This window comes from Erythrolamprus reginae, chromosome 3, assembly GCF_031021105.1.
Source record: "Erythrolamprus reginae isolate rEryReg1 chromosome 3, rEryReg1.hap1, whole genome shotgun sequence".
In the NCBI taxonomy this organism is placed as follows: Eukaryota; Metazoa; Chordata; class Lepidosauria; order Squamata; family Dipsadidae; genus Erythrolamprus; species Erythrolamprus reginae.
Genome location: NC_091952.1, coordinates 132,764,366 through 132,778,973, shown reverse-complemented (window position 1 = coordinate 132,778,973; position 14,608 = coordinate 132,764,366). Strand labels below are relative to the sequence as shown.

The 14,608-nt window shown below is 42.0% G+C and overlaps 1 protein-coding gene across 1 annotated transcript in view; it reads left to right on the top strand.

The window, feature by feature from the left end:
- PAPPA2 (pappalysin 2) overlaps positions 1 to 14,608 on the top strand; it is a 178,167-nt gene that overhangs the window by 30,573 nt on the left and 132,986 nt on the right. Inside the window, exon 3 of the mRNA XM_070746692.1 lies at positions 11,747 to 11,892. Within this exon, the coding sequence (XP_070602793.1) occupies positions 11,747 to 11,892 (146 nt within the window). The remainder of the gene's footprint in view (positions 1 to 11,746; positions 11,893 to 14,608) is intronic.

The window sequence follows — 14,608 nt, the reverse complement described above, 5'->3', positions numbered from 1 at the left end:
ATGTCTCATGACCAGCTTTTTAAATCTAAACTTCTAAACTTTGCAGGGCATCTAAAGATTACTTGGCTTTTGGGTGATGTCATTCTATTTAGCTATGGTGAAAGCTGACTCTCTGCCAGTTATCCATTCAGGATCTCACTCAGACAAGTTTGTAAGGTTATAATGTAAATAGCAAGGACTCTAATGCTGGAAATTCTTGCTGTGTTTTTCAGAGACTGCCACTTAAAAGGAATTTTACTACCCTTTTCGATTTGTGTGCGCTTTTAAACTGTCTGCTGGCGAATCTGCACGCCAGACTCATGCGGCTCCTGAGCCATTAAGCTCTAGTCGGTCAATATTTTGCTTTTTCAAAAATCTATTAAGTTCCATTTGCAAAGGATTACTGCTTATGTGATTGATTCTGTCTAGCAGCTAACATTAAAAAAAACCAAAATAACAAAAACAAAAACAAACCTCAAGGAGACAGAGTAATAGAGCAGAAAGAGCTAGATTTATCCCTGAGGAAAACAGTATCCTGTTATATGTTGCGAATTGAGAATTTTTTTCTTATGCACAATTTATATCATCCATGTAAAATCAGGGCAGTTGTTGTGGATGTTATTCTGATTGTATTTTAAAATAAAAATACCTACAATTTAGAAGGGTTATATGAGGCAAGCAGTGAATATAAGTCACTTCACTTTTTGATTATATAGATAGTTGAATGAGTGGTCTTTGGTGTTGTCTGAGTTTGGTTGTTTCCAATAGTTGAATTTATGTCTCCTTAATCCAAGCATGGCTCTCTGTGGGCCTTATTAGATGTGTGTCTTAATCAACCACTGGTTCTATATACCAATATGTGAAAAAAGGAGGACTTTCAGGCATTTCAGAAGCAACAATTCAGTGCTCAGAATATTTCTATCAGTAAGTTAATTGGTGTCTGTGCACTATACATTGCTGCTTGTAATAGTTTTCTTGAGCGAGGAAAAAATCTCAACTAGTTTTGGGACTTCCATAATGCACTCCCCCATCCTGTGTGGGTACCAAATGGTTATGGTTAGTGGTGTGAACCAACACTGAGCTACAGAGTCCACCAAGACTGCTGTTTTAAGGGAGCAGCCAGAGGGAGGTTGGTTGTTGTTCTCCCTTAAATCAGTGCACTGTTCTGGTCGCGGCCCACCGGTTATATAATTTGTGCACAACTCTGGTGCCATGTTTGCCAGTTCGTCATATGGCACCATCTTTTTTGAGGGTTTTTTGGCCTTTTTTTGCTTCCTGCGCATGCACAGAAGCAAACTCTCATGAGGGGATGCTCGCGTGCATGAGATTTTGATGATTTTTTGCTTCACATGCGCAGAAGCAAAAAATTGCTGAAATTGCCCCTCACAAGATTTCAGTGCTTTTTTTGCTTCCTGCACATGTGCGCAAGCAAAATTGTGCCAGGGCGTATGCACGCGAGTGCCCAAATTATCAGGGTGCACGTACAATGCACTAGTATGCAGATGAGAGGAACCCGTCCCTGCCTTACATATAGCCTTTCTGAAATCATTGGAAAATCTGTCTTTTGAAAGTTATCCAAAGGGAGGAAGAAAACTGGAGATCTTTGGTAAATTAAGGTTGTGGTCATCAGTCCTTTTCTTAATTTATTCAAAGTCAAATATGAAGATTTATTTATCTATATAAACTTATGAAAAAATAAATAAATAGTATCCTATGAAGGGATGTTAAAAATAGTGAGCTACCTGACTAGTTCACCTGTCCCAACAGCAATGATGGTGAACCTTTTTTTATTTGAGTGCCGAAAGAATATGCGTGCATGCTATTGCACATGTGTGACTGCCCACACCCATGTGTGACTGCCCACACCCAACTCTGGGGGAAGGGCGAAAACAGCTTCCCTTGACCCCCAGAGTTGCTCTGGAGGCCGGAAACGGACTGTTTCTCAACTTCCGGTGTGTCCAGCAGGCTCTTTTTGGCTCTCCCCAGGCTCCAAAGACTGTCCTGGAGCAGGGGGAGGGTAAAAACACCCTCCCCCATTCCCCCAAAGGCTCTCTGGAAGCCAAAAATGTCCTCCTTTGGTTGAGCCAAAAATCAGCTGGCTGACACACACATGCACGTTGGAGCTGAGCTAGGGCAACAGTTCACGTGCCAGCAGATATGGCTTTGCGTGCCACCTGTGGCACCCATGCCATAGGTTTGCCACCACTGCCCTAAAGGGTTCCCAGGCCTGCTGGCATAAATAAATCCTGTGGCACCTCCAGAAATGACGATGATAGCCAAATTCATTTCAGGGTGAAGTTATACATTTATTTATTTAGAGGCTGCATCCCCAAATTCTGTTCCTGTGCTGCCTAGATTTTTTTTTTGCCATCAGCACACTCATAAATGAGTTAGTGAAAAGGGCCTTTCCTAGGACTGACTCTGGGCATATGCACTTAATACAAGGGCTTTCTGATCCTCCAGGAGAAAAAGCAGAGTGTTGTATTGGTTAAGGAACTGGTCCTCCGTGCTTGGTTTGAGACATGTTGCAAACATTGATCAATAGTAGTAGCAGCTATTAATCCATCGTTTTTGTTCTGCTTCCCAAATTTCATTCCCCTTGATTGCATTCTTTCCTCTTTTATATTTCTTTGTGTGCCCTGATTTACAGGCTGTTGGCTTATTTCAGATGACACTTTCCTGATCTCCGTACTGCCAACAGCCAGATGGTGGTTCTGCACCAAGCCAGCCTCCTCTGACTCATGCCCATGATGGTGCCATATACTGGCTTGAATGTTTCTATATTTGAAGAGCTCACAAGAACAACAATAAGAGGATGGCCTGGAAGCTGTTATCTGTTTAATTTTATTGGCAGGTGGATAGGAATTAGGTAATACTTAATAAAGTTAGTTCAAAATCCAAGCATTTGATTAATATTTAGTTCATTTGTTGTTCGTGATCAAAGGATTGGCATATAGAAGGGCAAATAAGGTACTGAGGCAGCAATGATCAAAAAACATAAAAATTTGTAAATTATAATGTGAATGGAAATGTAGAGAAAATAAACTTCTTTCACAGCTAGCTTGCTCATAAAACCATGGTATGAATTATTTCAAACGTGACAGATCCACTCACCCCAATTCTTTACATTTGAGGTCCGCATCTAACTTTCCTTCTAAGGGCTCTGTTACCCAACTCAGACAAAAAAAAAATAGCTAGTTTCTTCCAGTGATATGACTGTAAATGTTTGGGGACCATCCAATCTAATTTATGTTGTATTGCAGAGGAATTCAAGCATTCTGGCTCTTTGTTCATGCCTAATTGTATCTTGCACTGCTCTTGTCAGTATTACCTCCAACACCTTGACTTAGGAATTCCAATACCAACAGCCAAAGCAATGATTTAAAGGGGAAAATATCTTTTTCTTTTTTTTTTTTTAAATTTATTAATTTTTTAAAACGTAAGACAAAACAAAACAAACAACATTTAACATGTAAAGGAGCTACAATTGCCCCTCAATTTCCCCTCAACTACTATCCCAGGGGCCCCTGCGCCACCCGGATCCGGGATGGTGCTGCTTGATCGCCTGGCTTTTGAACGGAGCATCCTAAGCAGAGAGGGGCGGCATACAAATCTAAATAATAAATAAATAAATAAATAAATAAATAAATAAGTATAGAAGTCTTCTTAATACAGAAAAAAAAGACTAATTCTAGTTTAGATCAATACAGAAAGGTAAATTTGTCAATGAAATATCTCTATGTATACAATAATAACATAAAAATCTAAACATTCGAATACTTTCTAGTCATTATGTAATTATAGTTAAAATAATTAAAATCAATTAGTAAAAATAAGCTTGTCTATCAAGTATCAGTATATAATATACTCAACCTAGTAAATTTAACTATTCCATACTTTATTTAAATATCTTTAATGATCCTTTTTTGCATCCCACCAATTATAAACTTTCTCCCAAGTTTTATAAAATTCTGTTTCCACTTGGTTATTTAACCGTCTCGTCATCATATCCAATTCTGCACATTCCATAATCTTCCTAAAGACCTCTTCATCTTTTGGAATTTCCCTTTCTTTCCATTTTTGTGCAAATGTAATTCTTGCTGCTACTAATATATGAATTATTAAATAATATATTTCTTTTTTATATTTGATATCAGTAATACCTGATAAGAAAAATTCTGGGGTCTTCCTAATTTCCTTATTTGTAATCTCCTTTAACCATTTTTCTACCTTGTTCCAATAAATCTTGGATTTTGGGCATATCCACCATGCATGAAAATAAGTGCCAATTTCTTTTTTTACATTTCCAACAAATAGGTGAAGCACTTGGAAACATCTTTGAAATCTTATTTGGTGGAAGATGCCATCTATAAAACATCTTGATTTGGTTTTCTTTAAAAGAAACTAATTTGGTTATTTTCCAGTTGTATATCCATCCTTTGCATCTACCAATTTCCCCTCAATTTCCCCTCAACTACTATCCCAGGGGCCCCTGCGCCACCCGGATCCGGGATGGTGCTGCTTGATCGCCTGGCTTTTGAACGGAGCATCCTGAGGAGCCAGGACTACGACAATGATGTAATAGATTACATTCAAAAAGCTCACAAAGCTTCTACTGAACATATCAGGTCTGGACAAAGGCCTCTCCCCAAACACCATTTGCTGACAAACCGTGGCTCTCTCTTCGGTCATAGCCTGCGAACACTGGTCATCCCTGGCACAGATCCCCTTGGTCTCTAGATTCCTCAAAGGCATCGCCAATGTCCATCCTCCGGTGATACACCACTTCCCCACATGGGATCTCCCCAGGGTCCTGCATTCTTTGACAGGGCCTCCCTAGGAGCCTCTACAAAATACATCCCTACGCTACTTATCTCTCAAGACAGCCTTTTTGATCACCATCACATCGGCTGGAGAATCTCTGAGCTAGCAGCATTATCAGTGAGAGATGACCTGTGCTGCTTCCATCAGGACAAGGTGGTCTTGTGCCTCGACCTGGCCTTCATTCCCAAGGTCGATTCCACCTTTCATAGAGGTCAAGACATTATCCTGCCGACCTCCTGCTCCCGACCCTTCCACCCATATGAGCACAGGTGGCACACACTTTCGACGTCAGACGGACCCACCGCATCTACATCAGGCGGACCCAGGCAATCAGGCGCACTGAAGCTCTCCTGGTTAGCTTTCAACCTCGCACTCTGGGCCTCAAGGTCACCCCTACTACTATTGGCCGATGGATATGCGGTACCATTGCCAATGCCTATGATGTTGAAGGTATTCAACGCCCCCTAGGCATCACAGCCCACTCTACTCATAGTGCGGCTACGTCAGCTGCCTGGTCCACTCAATGCTCATTGGAAGAGTAATGCAGAGTGGCCGCATGAACCTCTCCTACACAATTTATCCTCCATTACTGAATCGATAGATTTGCTTCAGCGGAGGCAGAGTCCTACAGAGAGTACTGGAACATACCGCCTAATCCCCACCCTCGGGACAGAAGCTCTTGTATGTCCCATCCTGACTGCTGACTCCTCCCTCTTTATGAAGAATGAGCATTGACTCACCTCATACGCTCTTTCTCGTAGTGGGAGGAGGCAGCAGTCAGATCCCTCCCTGATTCTTTTAACATTAACACTTGTGGCCTTCCTTCCTCCTTTCTAGCTTGATCCTTTTTCCTGCCAGTTGTTGGGTTGTCATAGTATTTTTGTGAATAGTTCACGTTAAGGGTTCAGGCTTCATTAGCCTTAGTTTGTGCTGTCCACACCGAGTCACCATTCAGTTTCACCAGAAAAACTGGGGCCAATGGGCGGTTCCAGTACTTTTATACTCTTCTGACTCGGACACGCCTCTGACAAGTAAGTACAACCCATCCTGACTGCTGCCTCTTCCCACTACGAGAAAGAGATTATCAGATGAGTCAACACTCATTTTATTAATTTTATTCAGAACATGTAGGAGTTAACAACTACTGAGTAAGAATAAGACAGACAATAAGACATTTCTTTTGTTTTGCTTGTCTTCCATTCCTCTGTAAAGAAGGGGTAACTTTTCTATAGCAATAAAAATGCTTTGAGCTCCATCTTATTATATACTGTTTTAGACATGGGGAAGATTCTTGGGTTAGAAGGCAACTCACTCATCCCTGAGGTTGAGATCAGTATGTCTTGTCATTCTCCATTTTATCATTATTTCACCAAAAATAGGTTAATGAGTGAGCAAAGAATTGAGCTGAAATTCCTGCCTGATCCCATTTTATAAGTTTTCATCACCAGGATTGTTAAGTTCACCCTGATGAGAGACCACACCCAATTCCACAATTTAATTCAGAGCCAAACCGTAACATTAACTTTGTGGTAAGCAAGTATGCCTATTTAAAAAAAAAATTCCAAAAGAAAGGTTAATCCTTATCTCATATATCATATATCTTTTCTTCCTTTCATATATCTTCTCCTCTACTTTTATATATTTTCTTTATATATTATACTTCATGTCTATCCTCTTCAATATGTATTGTGTATTGGACAAAATAAATAAATAAATAAATAATAGGTTAAGAGCCGAGGTGGTACAGCAGGTAGAGTGCAGTACTGCAGGCCACTAAAGCTGACTGCTAGATCTGCAGGTCAATGGTTCAAATCTCATCACCAGCTCAAGGTTGACTCAGCCTTCCATCCTTCCGAGGTGGATAAAATGAGGACCCGGATTGTGGGGGCAATATGTTGGCTCTGTTAAAAAGTGCTATTGCTAACATGTTGTAAGACGCCCTGAGTCTAAGTAGAAGTGCAGCATTAAAAAATCAAATAAATAATAAAATAAAATAACTAAACAAACAAACAAACAAACAAACAAACAAATAAATAAATAATTGAGTAATAGTGGTTTTCATCAGGTCTGCAACATATTGAAATTGACAAAATGATAGATTACAGAGATTGGATCCTTTTGATTTTTTAAAATTAATGCTTTCTATTCTGTATTAGTCTATGCATTAGGTATATTTTATTTAATTTTATCTGACAAGATTTCTATTTCTGATACATAAAAATGTTAGACTGTGAACTTGAAGGACTTAGAACCTAGCAAATGTTTGTTGAGAGTCTAGAAAACCAAGACTTGTCATTGTGCATAAAATGACTGAACGTTTGCTATTCTGAGAGTGAGTTCCATAATGGATGAAATGAAATTATTATACACTCATTTATTATTCAGCAATGGTTATGCATTCATCATTATTTGCATAGTTCTTGTACTATATTCTTTTGACCTATGAGATCTTGAGGTCAAACTGTAAATGGACAAGCCAAAAGTATTTTGACACTGCATTTGCTCCATTCACATATATCCCCTTGATAACTGCTCCATAGTTTCTATCTGAAACAAAGATTTTGCTTCCTGAAAGTGTTTAGGTGTATGAGGGTGGAGGCTTGTTCTCTTGTGGGTTGGTTTCCAGATGTTTTGTTTGGCTAGGTAACATTTTCAGCTGAGTTCAGGAAATGTCAGTATCAGTATAAATAGAGTTCCTCTGTTTATTAGGACTTTGTGTGGTCAGTAGGTCTACATGAAGCCATTATAGCAGCGGTGAGCTACTAGCCAGAACACTAAATTGTGCTCGCCACAGCGGCTCTTAAGTGCTTGAGGACCGAGCGCGATTTTGCTTCTGTACCTGTGGGGGTAGCAAAATCATGCAGAGCTGCAGGTGCGCCTGTGTTTTGGTGAGGTTTTTTGCTTCCGTGCATGCCGAAACATGGGCACACCTGCAGCTCCATGCAGCTCCATGCACAATTTTGCTACCTCCACAGGTACAGAAGCAAAATCGTGCTGGCCCCGCAAGCACTTACCATGGTGGTGAGCGCAATTTAGTGTTACGGCTAGTAGCCCACCACTGCATTATAGGTATATCTTATGGATTTGGGGCTGGAAACCTATAGCATTGTTACATATGTGAATTATGTAATTATTTAATTACATTAAAATGAAATGGTCACTTTGAAAGAATTTGGTTCTAGAACCAGAAAACATGGCATGTGAACTACTTATTGACTCAAGATATTTTGGCTTCCACTTCACATAAAACTTGGATTGATGAACAATTTTGTGCAAATAATGGACAAGGCAGGTGAAGGTTTTTCTTATTTGAAACAAATTTCCAAGATGAACTGATTCCAAGATTCAAGAAGGCATAAGATCAGATGCTGTACATTGTTAAAGACAAGTAGTTTAAAGATCTGTTAGCTTGGCCAGAGAAAATCACCTGCAAATCATTTAAGGATATTGTTGAGAATATTCTTGGCAACAACAGAGTACCAAACTACATTCAGTTGGCTGATAAACCTCTTACAGCATAAACACCACTGAAGAATTGTTTTTTGCATTTACACTTGGACTTCTTTCCCAAAAATCTAGATGCAGTAAAAGATGAACATGGTGAAAGGTTTCACCAGGATACAGCTACAATGGAAAAAACAGTATCAGGACAAGTGGAATTCATCAGTGCTGGCTGATTATTGCTGGAGACTGCAGCAAGATGCAGCAGACATTGAGTACAAACAACAATCAACATTTTGGGCCCTGTTAAACTCATACAGCATGCCAGAAACATTATTCAATTAAATACATTATAGTCATTAAAAGTTAATTTCATATTTCTCAAGATTCCTACATGATATAGTCATTCTGAAATTATATTTGTGTTCCATTTGAAGAAATCTATCACAATCACCAAAAGCTTTTCAGGAAGCAAAACTTTTTTTTTTAAAGTGACCTAGTAATACGGGCAAAGAAGAGGAAAAAGAGGAGGGGATGAGAAGTATTGTGGGCATTCAAATCCCTCTAATTGTAACCCTATTCACATAAAATGTTTGTGAAGAAATCTCTAGTTGAAAACAGCAAAAAGCAGCTTTTTTGTTCTCTATATTAGGCTGAGTAGTTGATGAGGAGCTAGTTGTTCATGATACAACTTTTGTCTGCAACATAATGTGAAAGCCTGTGTGTATCCTGGCACCTGTGAGATTTTATACCTTAAGCTCTGCATGTAGACTCTTCTGCAGGACTCAAGAGTCTTAGAGAGTAAAGGGCTCTTCACTCCTATGTTGAAATTTATATGTGAAGGGACTGACTTAATAAAGTTAATGTGTCTGTGTGCACGTGCACACAAACATATGGTACATGCCCAGACATGTATTTGAGTTAGTGTTTGACTTCTGGCAATGCTTGGACTAGTCCCTAGAAGTTTCTTGGTAAAGTTTTTCAGATGTGATTTGCCCATGCTTCCTAGAGCTGGGAGAGGAAGACTGGCTTCCAAGGTCACTGAGCTGGCTTCGTGCCTAAAATGGGACTAGACCTCGCAGTCTCCTCCCAGTTTCTAGTCTGATGCCTTAATCCCTACATCAATCTGGCTGAAACACAGCTAGTAGGAAGATTAAAAGCAGCTCTGTTGACCTGCCGTAGTTAACAAAAAGCAGGTTATGATTCCCCTCCCTCCACTGTCAAGGGTATTACTGCTGTTGTTTATCAGAAGGGTTTGCATTATTTTTTATTTGCTCAAGTTTGTTTCAGTTCATTCTGATCACATTTTCCTTTTCTCACTTTTGCTATTTCTCTTGTGGGTTGCAAACCTGTGGTTGCACAGAAGCTGAAACCTGATGCTAGAATAGGAAATGAGTAGTGTTTGTTTTTAACAGCGATAGAAATTTTAAATTCTCAAGTTGAAAAGAAGAGATATAAAACAGAGGAAAAGCTTTCATTGAAAAGCTCTGGATTTTATTTTATTTTATTATTATTTGTACCGGAGGCAGAATAAGAACACGGACACCAAGAGCTGGATTTAAAATGGGTCACTTTATTAAAGTTAAATGAACTTTAAATGATTATCATCAAATAACCAGGACCTGCAGAGGCCATTAAAATTTTTTGGGTGGAAATAATTCACAAATAAATTTCCTGGGCAACTATGGGCGTAGCTCATTGCTGAACAAGGTGAAGGTACCACGCCTTCACCTGGATCCTGGCCACGCCCAGGCATGTGAGAGAGCTCACCATCCTGTCCCCTTCCAGTTATTGGGATAGGTGAGTCCAAAAGGCAGCCCTTCTCCAATCACCCAGGCCGATGTGGACACCATGAGCTCCTGGCGAGAGGCTGCCAATCATCTTTAAAGATGCCCAAAGGAGAACACGCAGTTGCTACCACTGCCCAATTTCCGCTCCTAACCTGCCAACCCCAGTGACCAAAGGGAAGCCAATGATCAAATTGAGACTAAATGTGCTACATCCTCTAACCAGACCATCCTCCCTCTCCAGTGTGGAATAGGTGAAAAAACGTTCGCCGCTAAAATGCTGAGACTGCAAAAAATTCTTATTCAGCCCCCGTGGGTGATCCCTTCAAGGCACACTGCAAGTTAGGGAGGGTGAGCGGGTGTCTGCTTCTTCAGGAGCCGGGGGGCGAAGGAAAAATGCCTCTGTCGCAGCCCTATTTATAGGGCACAATCGGCACGCCCCCTGGCACCAACGGGCCGGGCAGAACACGCGAAGCCCGGCAACTGTGATCTCGCGGTCCCCTGCGAGATCACGGCTGCCAATTGGCGGATTCATCCTGGCCCCGACACAATTCTCCGCTGGCCGTTAAGGCAGCCAGCCATGCTTAATTGGGAGTAAGAAAATATCAAAACAAACTCCAAAAGCTTTTGGAAATGAATCTTCTTCCATTGATGGCTTAACTTGATCTTTTGAGTGCATTGACAAGATAAAAAAGAAAAAGAGCTGGAAATTGGTGAAAATGTGCTGGGAAAATTTGGAAACAATTGATTGGGCTCTACTTTAGAGAGTCCCTGTTTCTCCCTTTATATAACAGAAGCAATGGCAAACTTGTATGTTTTAACCTCATTTGGTAAAATCATACTGAACGAACAAGCTGGGTAGGTATATGTATGTAAAAACCAAAACTTTTAAGGAAATTTTTGATAGATGCACATATTATGGGCCTTGATTGTTGTTGTCTAAAATGAAGTGAAAAGATTGCAGATCAATGTTGTATTTATTGCTTATACCTGGAATATGTTGCTTTTCATCATCTAGTTGTTCGATTTATATTTTTATTTTTGCTTTTATAGTCTCATCATTTAAAAAGTCTTAAGAGTGATTTGTAATGAAATGAAAGAAACAGAGAGAAAGGTTTGTTGTGGATCTTTCAGGTGATGGGGAGAAAAGTCCCCCTACAGAAGATAAAGATAACTCTCTAAATGATGGATCTCAGTCCAAATTGGGTCCACCAGAGAAATGAAACACTGCTTGGCAATTCAAAATCAGAAGGGAAGAGCTTGTGGCCAGACTTTAGCACAAATAGTCGGATCCTACTCCTGTTGCAACATTTTTGTCCTTTGCTGTAATGCTGCATTGTGCATGATATTTTATTTCAAGCCACTGCTGAATCAAGGGATTGTTTGGATGCCCCTGGGTCTGCATTAAGAAGAGATAATTCTCTGAACCATAGAACCACATGGATCTAAAAAACACCTAAACTGTAATGTAAAGACGTATCAATCCACTGTTTGTTCTGATTGGCCCCAGCTCTTCCCAAATTGAAGAATAGATTTTTCCAGCCTGTAACTTTTGCTTGAATTCCCTTTAAATGCTGAAGTTTAAATATAGATCAACTTGTATGCAGCACATGTGTCCCACTCATGAACATGTTCAATTTAAATTGAACTAAATTTTATTGGGATTTATCTTTTTAGTTATTAACTTTTACCTCTTTCCTCTACTGACTCTGCAGGGCCTATATGAGCATGAAGGAACTTAAGGAGGCCCTTCAGCTGAACAGCACATACTTTGTCAATATCTATTTTGCCAGCTCCGTGCAAGAAGAGTTGGCTGGTGCTGGCACCTGGCCTTGGGACAAAGATGCTCTCAGCCACCTGGGTAAGTATATCTCTTGAGGCTTATCAGTTGACTTTGGTACTATTATATATTTGTGACAGATACAGAGACAATTACTTGTAGTGGTTAGAATGTTGGCCTATGAATTAGAACAGTGGTCCCCAATGTTTTTTCCACCAGGGACCAGTTTCAGCAAGACAATTTTTCTATGGCCCAGTGGGGGCGGAAAGGGGCGTGGTTGTGGGCGGGATTAAGCATGGGGGTGCTGGTCCTCCCCGCCCCTCTTTCCCGCCATCGTCCTGTGGCCGGCAGAACCTGCCTCCCAAGCCCTCTTGCCCAGCGGGAGCTAAGCGCTGGAGGGAGGGAGTGGCGGCATGAGGGCCGGCAGCTGCTGACTCCACGGCCCGGTGGTTGGGGACCCCTGAATTAGAAGACCTAAGTCCTAGAGCCCACTGCAACAGCATTGCCAAAAAGGCTTTAAGAGTTGCTAACCTAATCCTTCGCAGCTTCTTCTCTGGTAATTTTGAACTGCTAACAAGAGCTTACAAAACATTTGTCAGACCAATCCTAGAATACAGCTCGCCTGTATGGAACCCACATTGCATATTTGACATCAACACAATTGAGAGAATCCAGAAATATTTCACAAGAAGAGTCCTTCACCCCTCTTCCAGACTTGAAATTCTTGGTTTAGACCAGTGTTTCCCAACCTTTTTGGAGCCGCGGCACATTTTTCATATTTTCAAAATCCTGGGGAACATTGGGGGGGGGGGGGCCTAAAAAAAGTTTGGACAAAAAAAAAATCTCTCTTCCTCCCTTTCGCTCTATTTCTCTCTCCCTCCCTCTTTCTCTCTCTTCCTTCCTTTCTCTCTCCATCCCTCCTTCTTTCTCTCTTCCTTCCTCTCTTTCTGTCTCCTCCTTCCTCTCTCACCTCTCTTTCCTTCCTCTCCCTCCCTTTCTCTCTTTCCTTTCTCTCCCTTTCTGTCTATCCTTTCTATCTCTCACCCCTTCTCCCTCTTTCATTCCCTTTGTCTCCCTCCCTTTCTCTCTCATTCCTTTCTCTCCCTCTTTCCTTTCTATCTCTCTTTCTTTTTCTCCCTCCTTCATATCTTCTTTCTCTCCCCCCTTCCTCCCTCTTTCCTTTCTCCCCCTCCCTTTCTCTTCCTTTTTCTCTATCCTTTCTACTTCTTACTCTTTCTTTCTCTCCCTCCTTCATTCAATTTTCTCTCCCTCCCTTTCTCTCCCATTCCTTTCTCTCCCTCTTTCCTTTCTATCTCTCTTTCTTTTTCTCCCTCCTTCATATCTTCTTTCTCTCCCCCCTTCCTCCCTCTTTCCTTTCTCCCCCTCCCTTTCTCTTCCTTTTTCTCTATCCTTTCTACTTCTTACTCTTTCTTTCTCTCCCTCCTTCATTCAATTTTCTCTCCCTCCCTTTCTCTCTCTTTCCTTTCTCTCCCTCCCTTGTTCTCCCCTGGGGCTGCCTGTCCCTGCCCTGCACCACCCAACACGGACGGACAGCCCCCGGTCGTCAGTTCGTCGCCCCCCCCCACGGAGGGAGATCAGCCACTGGAGGGAAATCGGGCTGGCGGGGGCGGCGAATCCACCTCCCCACCCGGGTGGAGGGAGATCGGGCTGGCGAGGGCGGTGGATCCGCGTCCCCAGCCGCGCGGAGGGAAATCGGGCAGGTGGGCGGGTGGCCGCGGCTCCCTGCGCGCCCCTGGAAAAGGGTGCGTGGGGGGGCATTTTGGGGTGCGTTGGCATGCGCAGCCTACAGGGAACGGTGCCCGGGGACGCTGCAGCCGGCAGCCTGTTTCCGCTGCCAGTGCCCTCCCGCCGGGCCCCAAAGGACACTTGCCGCCGACGCCAGGAAAGGCGGGAAAAAGGCACGAAGAATGAAGCTCTCCTTCTTCCTGCCTTCCTTCTTTGGGGCCCAGCAGGAGAGCGCCAGAAACCGCGGCATCTGGCAGGAGCCGGGAGGTCGGAGGCACCGGCAGCGCCCCGCCCAGCTGGAGCTGTCGCGGCACACCTGGCCGTGTCTCGCGGCACACTAGTGTGCCGCGGCACACCGGTTGGGAAATGCTGGTTTAGACAACTTACAACTCTGTCATTTCTGTTCCAACTTGATTATAGTTCATAAAATCATATACCAAAATGTCCTATCTGTTAATGACTACTTCACCTTCAACAGCAACAACACACGAGCACGAAATCGATTTAAACTAAATGTCAACCGCTCCAAACTTGACTGCAAAAAATACGACTTCAGCAACAGAGTAATCAACGCCTGGAATGCACTACCTGATTCTGTGGTTTCTACTCCTAACCCCAAAACTTTTAACCTTAGACTATCTACAATTGACCTCTCCTCCTTCCTAAGAGGTCTGTAAGGGGTGTGCATAAGCGCACCACTGTGCCTACCGTCCCTGTCCTATTGTCTTCTTTTGTTACTTTTTATCATTACTTATCTAATGTTTTATTTGTACAAATTGCCACCCTATAATTGTTTGACAAAATAAACAAACAAAGAAACAAACAAACCTTGAGTTGTATTCCTGCCTTAGGCAAGAAAACCAGTTGGACGACCTTGGGCCAGTCATACTCTCAGCCCAACTTACCTCACAGGTTAACTGTCATAGGGAAAATAGGAGGTCCTTAGGGCCTATTGGTATGTTTACTACATTGAGTTGGATAGAAGGCGAGATAAAAATCTTTAAAAAAAAAAGATTCAACATTATCCTTCTTCTCATGGCATAAACCTAGT